Source organism: Pediculus humanus, genomic scaffold, assembly GCF_000006295.1.
Source record: "Pediculus humanus corporis 1103172107761 genomic scaffold, whole genome shotgun sequence".
NCBI lineage: Eukaryota > Metazoa > Arthropoda > Insecta > Psocodea > Pediculidae > Pediculus > Pediculus humanus.
Genome location: NW_002987359.1, coordinates 30,420 through 45,096, shown reverse-complemented (window position 1 = coordinate 45,096; position 14,677 = coordinate 30,420). Strand labels below are relative to the sequence as shown.

Here is a 14,677-nt window from a genome sequence, read left to right as displayed (position 1 = left end):
CGGGTAATGGTACATAAATAATACGGTCTAATCTACCAGGTCTTAGTAAAGCAGAATCAATTCTATCCAAACGATTAGTTGCAGCTATAACCGTTACATTATCTAACGGTACTACGCCATCCATCTCGATGAGTATTTGAGCAAGAACTCTTTCCTGTACATTAGATCCCGATGACAAATTTCTTTCTCCTCCGATAGCATCTAACTCGTCAATAAATATTATCGAAGGTGCATTTTGCCTGGCTTTTCTAAATATATTTCTCACAGCCCTCTCTGATTCACCGACCCATTTATTAAATAGTTCAGGTCCCTAAAAAAAAAAGTTATGAAATTATATATTAATATTAAATTTAAGAAAATATTTATATATTCCAGAGGTATAATTAAGACCAATGAATATTTTACTTACCTTTACAGATATAAAATTCAATTTACTCTCAGTAGCTAAAGCTTTGGCAATCATTGTTTTAGAGCAACCAGGCGGTCCAAACATAAGTAAACCTTTAGGTGCTGTAATTCCAAGCTTGTTAAAGGATTCTTTGTGTTTTAAAGGCCATTCTACACATTGTCTTAATTTTAATTTCAAATCTTCTAAACCGCCTATATCTTCCCACCTAACATTTGGAATATCAACCATTATTTCTTTCATCGCACTAGGTTTTACTTTATTTAATGCCCATTCAAAATCATTTGCAGAAACTGTTCCTGTTTTATTTTCAGTTTTGTAATTCCTCAGCATTGCTTGAGACACAAGAGATAATAAGTCAGCTCCGACGAAACCATGAGTTGAGTCAGCAACGGTTTTAACATCACTTTCAACTAAGTTATGATTTACATTTAACAATAAAATATTCAATATTTCAAAACGTTGAGAATTGGTGGGAACTGTAATTTCCACTTCTTTACCAAACCTACTAGAGGATCTGAGTAATTTATCAATTTGGTGAATTTTAGATGTTGCTGCTAATACTACAATGGGTAAATTTAAATTGCTTAATTGATCTATGAGAAAGGCTAGAGTAGCAATTATTCTTTTTTCATGATATGAAGATGAATTTGTGGTAGAACATAATAAATGCAAGTCATCAATTAGAATTATAGATGGAGCCTTTTTTTTCGCTCTTTCAAAACTGCCATGTAATTCTTTTTCAGTTTCTCCAGAAATTGCACTAAAAATTTTCGAGCAATCAATTTTTATCGTGCTTATTGAAAAGTATTCAGATATTAATTCCATTAAAGAACTTTTTCCACAACCATTTGGTCCATGAATTAAAATACCCTTGGCCATTGAAATTTCTAAAAATTTAATTATTTAGTATTATTATAAAGAAACTATTATATGTAAAAAATTAAAAATTTGCTAAAATATCTTAAATACTTACCTTGATTCTCATTATTTCTATTTAAAATAAATGAGACAGAATATTTTAAATCTTCAATTAATTCATTAAGACCTCCTAATTTTTTGACTAGTTTTCGTGTTTCATTTTCCTGTCGTTTTGAATCATCAATTTTTATTTTAGTCGTAGGTCCCATTAAATAAAAAGAATTTTTTAAATTTAAATTATTATTATTATTATTATAAGACTCTATGCCAGTTATTTCAAATACTAATTTTTGTCCATAATGTTTAAATAATATTTTATTACCAAAGCATAATATTTTTTTCAAAATATTTTTTTGCAAATTCAATAACAATCTTTTTTCATCTGTAATGTTGTTATCGCTTTCACATTTAAGCGTAACAAGTTCAGCTAAACTAACCTCCTCTTCAAATTTTTTTATGAATACTCGACTTTTAACAGTTAAGGAATTACATGTCAAAGCTAAAAAAAAAAAAAGTATGAAAATATTATTATTATTTTTTTCCCCTAATTTTTAAGATTGCAATCTTGTTTTTAATTTGTCAGTATTGAGTTAAAGTAAAAATAATAGAGTAAAATACTCATTTAAATATTAATTGATGGAGAAAAATTTTTTTAAATGACTTTGTACCTTCATTTGACAAAGCCACAGTAAAATTCATAGTTTTTTCGCTCATTGGCCAAGCTGATTTTATGAATGGTGTGTTATTATTATCAGTCTTGATTAATATTGGGTCACCTATTGGAATTTTACAAATTTGAAGTACGTGTATAGGTAAAAGTATAAAATTATCCTTCTCATCGCTAGAAATCAATTGAAGACTTTTTTCTGTAAATCAAAATAAACGAAAATCATTTGATTTAAAAATTTACAATCTACTTTGATTGTAAAGCACGAAACTATACCTTGTGGATGAAAAACATCGATAGAAGTAAACAGACAATTGTTTATAATAAAGGGATGTATCCATTTTTGAAAGTTTGGAGGACAAGATTTTTCCTTGTGTGCTGACGCGTCTTTTTGAGAAACAATAGAATTACAACAATCGCATTTGAACCATAAAAAATTTTTACGTTTTTTTGCAGACATAGATAACAAGTTTAAAAACACACTATTATTATATATATATTTCCTTTGTAAATAATGTGTTTTCCGGTTCTTACAGTTAATTCAAAATGGATGCCTGTATTCGTATGATACATTTGTCATAAATAAATTAAAGGATTTTAATAAATAGTTTTATAAAATGATTCGTGAGTAACAAAGCAATTTTCTTCAAGAAAATTAAGTTTTCAAATTTGTTTTTTATGCATTATAAGTAATATTTGTTTTATTTTTTTTTTTATAGCTATATAGCCCACCTCTTTTTCAAGAATATTGTTATCAGAATGACGGTGGCTGAATTTTTTGGGTGCGCTTTTTTAGCGTTTGGACCACCATTAGCTATGTTCGTATGCACTATTGCATTAGATCCAATCAGAATAATTATATTAATTGCGAGTGCATTTTTCTGGCTTTTATCTTTTCTCCTGTCATCTTTTTTGTGGTTTATAATTCCCGGACAGCATTTAAGTTACGGACTTTTGTATTCGGTGCTATTTCAAGAATTGTTTCGTTTTATAGTTTATAAACTTATAAGAAGTGCTGAAGGAGGGCTTAAAAAAATAACGGACAATGAAACACAAATTATTGAAAATAAGCATATTTTAGCTTATGTTGCCGGTTTAGGTTTCGGAATCATGAGTGGATTGTTCGCATTAATAAATGTATTGGCTGATTCATTAGGACCTGCTACGATGGGTCTTCACCAAGGAAGCGAGAAATTTTTTATGACGTCTGCAGCTACTACATTGTGTTTTATTTTACTACATACATTTTGGGGAGTGATATTTTTTTCTGCTGCTGACTCGAAAAATTACATAAATATTACTTGGGTGTTATTGACTCACCTAATTGTGTCTGCTTTAACATTTTTCAATCAAAAAGAATGGTACTTAGCAAGTCTCCTACCTGCATATATTATAATGATTTTTACTGGGCTTTTGGCATTTAAAGTGGCTGGTGGATCTCTGAGAATTTTTTGGCCACTTTAAAAAATTCCTGAAATTCAAATATACATTAAATTAATACACTTATTTATGATTAGTATATAATTATTCAAAATGACAACATGTTTAATATTACTTTTTTTTATATTTTATTAATATTTTTTAACTAAAAAAGTGTAATTCAATTAATTGTAATTTATAAAATTGCAATATAATTAAATATTATAAGTTAAATAATTTTAACCAAGCTAAAAAATATTGCAACGTTTTATTTTCCTGACTAAAAACGATTTTAATTATTGTGATAATTGTATACATTTCGAGTAATGTTATATTAAAAGCATTATAAATAGTCTTATAAAATAATAAATAATTTTTTAAATGTTTTAAAAGAATTACAGATACATCTTTTACTATTGTTTTATCCATGAATCTAAAAAATTGCTCAATATTTTACCACATTTCACTTTTTAGTGGATAAATAATATTTTAACTGTAAATACGATTATTTAAAATTATTACGATTACAATTAAAATAAAATCCCATTTTTCTATAACGATTTTTTAAAGGAAAATTAATCTTTAGATGTTATTTTAATATGTCAAAAAGATACACAACAGTTTTATTTGATAATATACACATCAAGGTGATACCTCAAATTTTGAATTATTGCAATTATATTCATTTTTCATATAAATAATTTAATTTTTTTTTTTTTTTTTTTTTTGTCCTTTATGAATATAATATATAATGTGCTTCTAATTATTATAATTTAGTTCAAAGTACAAACTGTTTAAATAAGTAAATAGATAACGTTCTACAATCTTTGCCATTACAAACAAAATAGATTTTAAGTAAAACTGAAAAATACTATCTCTATAACAATATTTTATTATTATCTGCTACTTTATTTATTTCATTTTAATACCTATTGATATATATATGAAAGATTTCAATGAGAAAATTCTAGAAAGTAATTAATTAAGTTTCTCTTTAATGAATTGAAATTCATTCAAATGAAAAACAAGTTTTGGTTAAATTTGTGATTATGAAAACATTTTTTTAAAAAAAAATAAACCTAATTCTTTAAAGTAGTAATATTTGATTATCCAAGCACTAAAGTAAATATTTGAAATATAATTTTGATGTGTAGAATAAGAAAAAATTAAATTTAACATTGAATATTATGATTTAATTATTAATAATGCCAATAGTAATCAAAATTTTGATAAGATAATAAATAATAATAAATAAATTAAGCCTCTTACCTATGATTTGAAAAATAAACTTAAACAAATATTATTAAAAAGTTTTTTTTTGTTTTGAAATAACAAAAATTTAATTTGAACTAAATCATCCATTTTAAGTTGGTATTGTAAACTTTACTTACCCAACTTAAATATTACTCATGGATTAAAATAAATAATTTTGAAAATTATTAAATAAAGAAAAAAAATATTTTGCAGTTATAAAATGGGAGATGTACGGTTTTTTTTCGAAAACATGATAATTTCTGCGATAAGAAAAACATTTTGAATTGTTTTCAACAATATAATTTTCAAAAGTAAATATTTGAAATCTCGGAAACGGGTAAGAAAAGCGCCAATGTCTTGATACGTATATTTTCGCGAAAAAAAAAAAAAAAAATTCTTAAACAAAATTTGCAATGAAAAAAGAATTTGAAGGTTATAAAAAATTTACTTTTGAAAAAACAAATGAAAATAAGTGTAATAATAATATTAGTGGTAATAAAAGTGTAGAAGAAATAAAATATAAATTAGAGAAACGCGTTAAAAGTTTTAAAACAACCAAAGATTCTTTGGCGATAAAAATATGTAATTGCTTACTTGTAGCCACTGTTGTCCAAGTTAACATTGTCGGATTTTGGCGCGGCCTTTTTGGTATTCTCTCATTTTTCCACGATTACACTCAACTTAGTTTTTTATTTTTCTTCGGTGGTTTATTACAATTACAATTTACAATCTGGAGAAATTTTTATAAAAAATATTTAAACGAAAAAAAAATAAAACATTTTTTTTTACGTAAAATTTACGCTTACGCTTGCGGTTCATCCGGTATTGTTTTTTGGGTCGGTTTATGGTCGTTACTTGAAGAAAAATTCGGTTTTGATGTTTGCCCGCCATTTATTCATCTTGTCGTATGCTACGCCGTCCTTTTATTCCTTAAATTATCAAAAACCGTTTTAGCAGCTCCATGTTCGATAACCGCGGATTCAACGGTGGATGAATTTTTCGATTTCAACACGGCATTTAAAACTAAATTTTCAAAAGGGGTTAGTATAAAAAAAAAAAAATTTTTATATAATAACTTGATTTAAAAAATAAATAAATAAATACTTAATGGAGTCAGTTTTATAATAATAAATTTAATTGTTGAAATATGATTTTGAACAAAATCATATTTGAAATTTGTTTATTATGATGCGACACTTGAATTTTTTTTTTTTTTTTTTTTTTGGCAAACTAAATTGATTTCGAATTTATTACATCATTTATTATTGTTATTAAAAAAACAACAATAATAAAAAAAAGTATGAAAAAATCACAAAATAATAATAATAATAATGGTACCTAATGAGGTTTTCAATTGAATTGCAAAACAAGATGCCCTTGTACTCCAGTTGAAATAACGGTGAGCACTTGTAACCATTAATGTGGCAATCAGTTATAACTTAAATTTTGATCTATGTGTCTCCTGCTTTTTTTCTATGTGTAAATAAATAAAATAAATTAAAAAATTAAGTGATTTAATTAATTAATTTGTGGTTGAAAATGTACTTAACTTTTTTTAAATTCAATCATAACTTTATAAAATGTATGTTTTTTCTCATTAAAAATTTTCTCTCTCTCTCAATATAAAAGTGTACAAAAGAGTCTTATTATAAATAATAATTAATTAATTACATATCATTAGTTGAAAACATTTTAACCGTTTAAAAATAATTGTTGATAAACGTAAACAATTAATAATTATAGAAACAATTATTAATGACTTTAAAAGATAAATAATTGTCATTAAATTTTAAATTACATTAACAATGTTAATAGGGAAGCTAATCATTATTAATAATACAATCATTTTTTTTTTTTTTTTTTGATTAATCTTATTGAAAATATTAATTATAAACAAAAATTTTTTTAATGATGTCATATAATTTTTAATAATAATAATAATAATAATGTTTTGGTATAAATAATTAAATGGGAAAAAATATTATTGACTTACTACTACTCATATCAAAAAAATTTTTTTTTTTTTGGGGGGGGGGGAAAATTGATTGGATTAAACCACTATTGAAACCCCCTTAAAAAAAAAAAATTATTTATTAATTTGATATTTAAAAAAAAAAAGACAAATGACTAAAAGTTAAATAATAATAATAATAGTTGCTAAATATAAGCTATACATGTTTTTTTTTTTTGCTAAAAAAGGACACGTACAACGTTCGAATTGATAAGCTAATAAATGTCGGGTGAATCTTTTTACTTGTCAACACAAATGACCAAATATCATCATTCATAAATCTTTTCATATAAATTTTTTTTTTTCTTTTGCCCAACAATCAGTTAAATAATTTATTTCATTGAGTAAGGTTGAGGAATGTTTCTATCTATCTAAAAAAAAATTCAATCCAGGTGATTGTAAAAAAGAAAAATTTTTTAAATAATAATAATAATAACGACCGTGATGGAAAAATAATTAATGTGTGTGGTAGTGACTTTTCTTTTTTTTTTGTTAACAAATAATAAATAATAACAATAATTTCGCAAAGTAATCGACAATACAATCGGTTAAACAATACGTTTGAATAAAAAGTAATAAAAAAAAGATTTCTTTACGTTTGAAAAAACCTTTCATTTTTTTTTAAAATGAAAAAAAAATTTTTTTTCAAAAAAAAAAATAATAATAATAATAATGGAAAATGGTATAAATTTTCATTGGTAGTTTTAGATGTAATATTTTCTTGTCTTATAATCGCACCTGCCGTCATCGGTTACTGGAGAGGAAGTTGGTGTTTATCCGACGTCTATATTTTCCCGAACGATTTCAAAGTTAATCTCATAGTTTCGGGATTAATTGGATTTATCGTACAGATAATATTAACGCTCTCGCAAGATTATTTACAAAAAAATATTAATCCGAAAAAAATGAATATAATTATTTATTATTTAATATCAAGAGTGTACACTTACCTATACGGTTTGGCGTGTATTAACATGTGGCGTGGAGTGTGGAAAGCTTTAGATTTTTACGTCGGTACTCAATTATTACAAGTTTTGGTACCCACAACGATTAGTTTCGTTGCCATTTCTTGTATGAAATCCATAAAAACATTATCGTCAACTCCTTTTACAATAGCATTAGATTCTTATAATAATTTTTTTCAAATTCCGACAATGTTTAAAGTAACGGTAAGTTCGACGCAAAATAACAAATTTTATCGACCGTACCTGAAAAAAAAAAAAAAAAATTGTAATTATTTAATACAAACTTTTAATTGATTTTTCTTTCTTAATTTTTTTTTCTAGAAAAGTTCCGAATTATCCCTATACATTTTGGATTGTTTTTTTAGCGTTTTCGTCATCGGAAGTTTAGTTATATTCATATGGAGAGGGGTTTGGTGTTTAACGGATGTTTTATTATTTCCAGAAAATGAAAAATATTCAGCTCTAAGTTCTTTGGTTAGTATTTTTCCTCCCCCCTCCCCCCACCTTTTAAATATGATATTTTAACCGATGATTAAATTACTATTTACCTTTTTTTTCCTTTTATTTGTTTTTTAAATTAATGTAAAATTTATTTTCGAGGGCAAAATATTTATAAAAAAAAAATTCCTTCGGTTAAATTGTTTAAATAATAATTATAAATACGATAACATTTTTTTTTTTTTTTTTTTTTGTTATTTAATCCCACTGAAAAAAAAAAAAAAACAAATTAAAAAAAAATTTGCACAATTAATTTGTTAAAATTATTCATTATTAAATTAATAATTAAAAAAAATAAAAAATGTTCGATTGCTGTTATTTATGATTTAGTACGTATTATTATTATTTTCATTTACATACCTTTAATATTATTATTTTTAAGGTTATCGGATATTCAATTGTTCTCGTCATATTCATTCTTCAAACTCCAATTGAAAAAATAAATGAAAAACTTTCTGGATTTTGGCAGCTTCTCGTAGCCGATATTTATGTATTTATTTCATTCATTGGAACCATTAATTTATGGCGTGGAATTTGGAATTTATTAAATATATATTTTCTACCTGGTAAATAAAAAAAAAACGTCATCAAATTATTATTATTATTATTTTTTTTTTTAATAGATAAAAAAAAAATTGTTTTATTTACTTACTTACTTAGATTTTCCAATATGGAGTTACTGGATAACACATCTCGGTTGTTTTTCATTTTTGGTATTGATAAATTGTTCGAATACGATATTGGTACGAGGTGTTTATTTAGACGGTGAAGAAGGTGGAAAATGTAACATATTTCCAAATTTTTACTTTAGTTTTTTTTTCCAGGTAAATAAAACCCTAATTAATTATAAAATAAATAATTAGTTAAGTAAATTTAACTTTTTATACCCTTTTTTTTGTAAAAAAAATTTTTCTTTCTCTCTCTCTCTCTCTCTCTAGGAACTACAGAGAAAAAAAAAAAAAAAAGAAAATGAAAATTATCAAGTGTCATTTTCAAATAATAATACAACAACAACAACAACAACAACAAACGAAATCGAAACAACGACAGAAAAAATTAATTTAGATAAACAAAATAAAAAAATAAATGAAAATGTTAAAAATGATGATATTTTATCTATTGATTATGTGTAAAACGAAAGTTTCATTCTGACAAATTTTTTTTTTTTAAAAAGACTGATTGATAATTTTCAATATCGTGTAAAAAAAAATAAAAAAAAAAAAAAACAATTATTTTTCTTTTAATTATAAATACATAATAATAATAATAATAATAATAATAATAATAATAATAATAATAATAATAATAAAAAAACTCAAATACTTTAATTATTTAAAAAAATAATTTTTTTTTACACATTTTTCTGAACCGTAAAAATACAAACCTAATCAATCAATCAATCAATCACTCAATCACTCTCATATTTATATATATATATATATATACTGTGTAAATTATTTTTAAATGATAAGTTATCATCACCATTTTTGACATTATTTTAAATAATCGAAAATACAAAAAATTTAAAAAAAAATTATTTTCATCCAAATAATAAAACACAAAAGCTCTCCATTTTTTTTAAAAATAAAATAAAATAAAATTAATTTAATTGAATTTTTACATAAAATTAATTATTATTATTATTATTATTATTTTTCACTGATTGTAATTAAAAAAATAAACAATAGAAATTTTATTATTATTATTTTTATTAAACACCCTTCCCTCCCTTCCCTCTCTCGACTGTAAATTATTATATATAAAAACAAAAAAGGGTTTTGAAATTTAAATTTTTAAAAAGTTATTCAAAAAAAAATTTCAAATTTCTATTTTTCTATTAATTAATTAATTAATTAATTAATTAAATAAATAAAATCATAATGAGGCACTCAATTTAAAGATTTATTATTAATTAATTTATTTAACCGTAAAATTTTTTTGTAAATTTATTATATATGTGACTGTGAGCACATAACTCCTATTTATGTAAAAATCAAATTATTTTTATAGAATGACCATTTTTTTTTTTTTTTAAACAAATAAATTTAAACCTGAAATTATTACAATTTAATATTATAACTTAATTTAAATAAGTTGTTAATAATTTATATATATATAAATAGTGAGCAAATAAAATGAAAAAAAAAAAAAAAAAAATTTATTACAAAATTTAAATATATATGTATGTATATAATCATTGACACCAAATGTTTTTAAAATTTTTTTTAATTATCATCAATTAAGTCTCTTATTATCATTATTATTATTATTATTAAATCAAAAACAAATTTTCAATGCATTTTTAAATTTAAATTAAAAAATTTTTGCATAATTTTATCACTCAGAAATTTTTATTTACATTAGTGTCTCATCTTTATCATCATCATCATCATCATCATCATCACGTTTCGAATGAAATGCTCAAATTTAATAAAGTTTGGATTAAATGAAAAATCACAAGCTTTATAATTAATTAAAACTATTTTTTAAAAAAATTAAGGAAAAGCAAAAAAAAAAAAAAAAATTTATCTGACAACGAAAAAAGTTTGGTTTTTATTTTAAGAACTAAAACTTTTTTTTTTTTTTTAATACTAAAGTTTAATATTTTAAAAATCTATTTAAAAAAAAAAAAAACACATTTCAATTATAATATTTATATAAATACGAATGATTTTCGTTAAATATTTTTTTTTTTTTGTTAAAGTCTGTACCAAAAAACCTAAATTACTTCATCGTAAAAAAATTTGGCATATAAAAATAAAAAAAAAAAAAAATTGTTTTTTTTTTTTTTTTTTTTTTTTTCCAAGCCGGATAGAAATTAGCTTGCCATGTTTTTTTAAGCAAATTAACTTAAAAATATTAATTCTTTTGCTTTTCCAAATTAAATTTATCGTTCACAATCATCAGTTTTTTTTTTTTATTAACTTTACCCTTAAAATGAAGCAAAGTTTCCTAAAGCATGCTCTCTCAACGCCAAACTTTTACTCAATACACCTCAGTACTCGCGCAACGCATGCACTCATATGTACAAAAAGTAAAAACTACTTTTTTTTTTTTTTTTTTTTTTTTATAAATTTCTATATCATTAAAGTTTAAAAAAAAAAAAAAAAAAAAACATAAAACTGAACAAAGCCTTAGGCTCTGCAAAAAAAAAATACCTCTTCGGCTTAGGCGATTTAAACCACTGCAATTATATTTCTATTTCAACAAATTAATGAAAAAACTTGAGTAAATCAATCACTTAATTCTCTTAATTCACTTTTTTTAAAAAAAGTTTTTAGCAATCGTAACTATTTTTCTTTATAATACATTAAATTTTTTTTTTTTTTTTTTGTTTTTCCAGGGACAATTTACAACTTCTTTCTTCTAAGCTCAGTTCAAACTTGAATATAAACTATAGGCAGTGCTTAAAATTACTTCAGTCCTGCATTTCCTGCATTTCTTCCGGAATTTCATGTGGATTTCTCATTCCAGGTACTAAAAGCTGTTTTCTCTGTTTTTCTCTCTGTGCTTCTCTCAGTATCGCTTCACGTTCTTCTAAAAATAAATCACTATCATCTTCTCCTGAATATTCCTAGAAAAAAATTTCACATATTTATTAAACTTTTATCTATTTTTTTGTTGTGAAAATTAAAATATTATATATATATAAATAAAATTCTTACCCTAATTTGTACAAGAAAATCTCTTAAATGTTCTTTGAAAGCTCCGGGATCCTCGTCCAAATTAAAAAGACCCTGAACGGTGATTTTAATTTGATTATCGGATAAATGTCCAAAGGCATTTTTTAATAATGTTGCTACAAATTTCTGGACGTGAGTCACATTGTCCGTAACATTGGGAGCAAGAGGAACAGTTATTTTATTACACTCTACTAAACGAAACATATAAGATAATATTTTGGCGTGTAATGTAAGACCTGGAATAAAAAAAAAAAAAAAAAAAAAAAAAAAATGTACACATTTTATTATGACACCACGCGACTTCGTTAAAAAAAATTTTTCACATTTATTTTTTTTTTCTCCTTACCGGGAGTGTGTGACGAATCAGTAACTACGGAAAAAATATGCTGAAGTATGTCGGTGAAATAAGTTTGGTAAAAACTTTGTGATGTTTGCTCGTGTTGCTCGACATTTTGCAACAGTCTGTGTAATATTTCTAAACCCGTATCAGCAACGTTTCTCATTGTGTGTTTAAATGCCCATATAATTGAATCCAATACTAGCTTGAACTGAGCCGGAGGAATATTTAATAAAGCGGGAAAGCAATGAGTGTTAACCGCCTAAAAATACATTCAAAAAAAAATCCCTTCATCAAATCCATCAATTATTACAAACATGTTTGTTTGCAAAAAAAAAAAAAAAATTTACTTCGAGTAGTAAGAAAAAATTGGTCCTATGTTCAGGGTATTCTTCAAAGTCTTTATTAATCATATCCAAAGTACATTCAAAAACCGCGTCAAATATTTTCGGAACTTCACTCGTTATATGACCTTCTAATTTATGTACTATAGTGGCCATAGCACTCAATACTTCAGGCTCTCTAGCACCAGGTATTATGGTTCTTTGATAATCCAATAAAACAGCGTCTAGAAGTGGAGGAATAAAATTTTGTAATACCTAAAAAAAAAAAAAAAAAAAAAAAAAATTTTTTTAAAAATAAAATTTTATTAAATTAAATAAATAATTACTAATTATTATTTACTTACCATAACGTGATCATTACTATGATCAATCCAATCTGATATTAATTTAAGAGTTTCTTTTTTTACAACACGCATTCCCTGAATCAGTGGTTGCTTCGTTACACTCTCTCCATTTAAAGCTATAGCTGCACTTATATTTTCACTCATAACCTTATACACGTTCAACACATCCAAATAAATTCTTCCTAATTGTGTTACATACGGATGTCCTAAAGCTTTACAGGCCCTAACATTAGTTTTTAGAATTCCACCTAATTGCTTAACCGCTTCCATATCCTTTAGAACATCAACATTCTAAAAAAAAAAAAAAAAATAAACAGGCAAAAGTACATGTAAATATCGTGGAAACTTTAAAAACAAATTTCAATACCATTTTTGTTATATAAAAAAAAAAAAAAAAAAAAAAAAAAAAAATTTCTGCGGCGTCACCTTTAGTTTTTTTATATATATGTATATAATAACCGAAATATCATTTACAAGGGATAGGATAGGATGTTTTACGGATAGACCTCGGTTTTTTTGATCATTAGTGACGGATGGATTAGTGAGTGTTCAAAAATCGCCCTTTAAAAAAAAAATCTATTATATAATAAATTAAAACTTTCTTTCATTGATTGATTGATTGATTGATTGATCGATCATCCCTTATAATGTAATGATTATATTTTTTTTAAAATAAAGTTTTTTAAAAAATTAAATTTGTTTTAAATTTAAAACTAAATAATAATTTTCAACTGTTTACTTCTTGAAAGGGGGGGGGGCCAAAAAAAATTGTTTATTATTTAAAAAAAAAAAAAATTTTCTTACTTTAGAAGCCGAACTTATTATGTCGTCCCAAACTTGATTGGGTAAGCTCATATATTTTTCAATTAATTTGGCTTGGACCGTTTGATTAACTTCTGCGCTTATCATTAGTCCAACGGCTTCATAAAATGTATGAACCTAAAATTTATTAAAAAAAAAAAAATTTTTTTTGAAAAAAGATACGTTTTCAAAATTAGATATATATGTGAGAAATAAATATAATAATTTTAGAGTACTTGTCGTGTTTCCAAATCGCAAATAATTGTAGTAACCATAGCTAGAATTTCTTCTATAAAAGGCTGAACTTCTCCCGGTTGCGGCAAAACGAATAATTTTTTACATTTGTTTGCTATCTTAATAAATGTGTCACAAGCCATATCTTGCACTCCTTCGTGAGTTTCTAATAAAAAAAAAAAAAAAAAAAAAAAAAAATGAAATAAATCAATTATTTTTCAAATTGAAAACCCAAAGGAAAGCGCAATTCGAATGTGAAAATTATTTCTAATATAATTAAATAATATAAAAAAAAATTTTTCACATTGGAAATTGTGTGCAAATACACGCGTGTATTACTACTCACCATGCATAAATTCAAATAATTTATTAACAACCGTCTTTAAAAATTTCCAATGAGCTCTCAGAAATCTAGGATATTGGCCCACAACATACATTATATTAGAAGCAATTATAGCTTTATTATCTTTTCCTTTTTTTTGCTCACAAAGGCCAAGTAAATCTTTTATAACGGTCACCAAAAATCTTTTTTCATCTTCTTCTTGCATTGCTCCAGAAATACTTCCTATTGCCCAGCACAGCTATAATTAAACAAAATTATCAAATTCTCTTAGTCTTTGTGTCGATATTAATAGATAATAATTAGAAGGTCTAATTTTAATTTAAAATCACAACTAACCGAATTTAAATTTTTCCATGACCACTCAGATCCTTGAACTTGATTTTGAAGTTTTTCAGTCATGATACGCTCCGTATCGGGAAAATCCAAGTTAGTTAAATAAACTAAAGTTTC

At 24.3% G+C, this 14,677-nt stretch overlaps 5 protein-coding genes across 5 annotated transcripts in view; 2 read left to right on the top strand and 3 right to left on the bottom strand.

Moving 5' to 3' along the window:
• Phum_PHUM345890 (spermatogenesis associated factor, putative) overlaps positions 1-1,288 on the bottom strand; it is a gene marked incomplete at both ends in the record, with an annotated part of 1,686 nt that extends 398 nt beyond the window's left edge. Inside the window, 2 exons of the mRNA XM_002427749.1 lie at positions 25-310; positions 410-1,288. Of these exons, the coding sequence (XP_002427794.1) occupies positions 25-310; positions 410-1,288 (1,165 nt within the window). The remainder of the gene's footprint in view (positions 1-24; positions 311-409) is intronic.
• Positions 1,289-1,945: 657 nt separating this feature from the next.
• On the bottom strand, positions 1,946-2,454 carry Phum_PHUM345880 (uncharacterized protein; the record flags this gene model as incomplete). Its single annotated transcript, XM_002427748.1, has 2 exons — positions 1,946-2,193; positions 2,271-2,454. The coding sequence occupies 2 exons, from the start codon at positions 2,452-2,454 to the stop codon at positions 1,946-1,948; spliced, it is 432 nt and encodes a 143-aa protein (XP_002427793.1).
• An 86-nt stretch (positions 2,455-2,540) lies between these two features.
• Phum_PHUM345870 (gamma-secretase subunit Aph-1, putative) lies at positions 2,541-3,458 on the top strand (the record flags this gene model as incomplete). The annotated part of the gene is made up of 2 exons (XM_002427747.1): positions 2,541-2,556; positions 2,791-3,458. The coding sequence occupies 2 exons, from the start codon at positions 2,541-2,543 to the stop codon at positions 3,456-3,458; spliced, it is 684 nt and encodes a 227-aa protein (XP_002427792.1).
• A 3,846-nt stretch (positions 3,459-7,304) lies between these two features.
• Positions 7,305-9,004, top strand: Phum_PHUM345860 (uncharacterized protein; the record flags this gene model as incomplete). Its single annotated transcript, XM_002427746.1, has 4 exons — positions 7,305-7,847; positions 7,965-8,117; positions 8,524-8,707; positions 8,802-9,004. The coding sequence occupies 4 exons, from the start codon at positions 7,305-7,307 to the stop codon at positions 9,002-9,004; spliced, it is 1,083 nt and encodes a 360-aa protein (XP_002427791.1).
• Positions 9,005-11,559: 2,555 nt separating this feature from the next.
• Positions 11,560-14,677, bottom strand: part of Phum_PHUM345850 (Exportin, putative) — a gene marked incomplete at both ends in the record, with an annotated part of 4,693 nt that continues 1,575 nt past the window's right edge. Inside the window, 9 exons of the mRNA XM_002427745.1 lie at positions 11,560-11,715; positions 11,807-12,060; positions 12,171-12,423; positions 12,512-12,760; positions 12,850-13,140; positions 13,654-13,788; positions 13,887-14,050; positions 14,231-14,465; positions 14,564-14,677. Of these exons, the coding sequence (XP_002427790.1) occupies positions 11,560-11,715; positions 11,807-12,060; positions 12,171-12,423; positions 12,512-12,760; positions 12,850-13,140; positions 13,654-13,788; positions 13,887-14,050; positions 14,231-14,465; positions 14,564-14,677 (1,851 nt within the window). The remainder of the gene's footprint in view (positions 11,716-11,806; positions 12,061-12,170; positions 12,424-12,511; positions 12,761-12,849; positions 13,141-13,653; positions 13,789-13,886; positions 14,051-14,230; positions 14,466-14,563) is intronic.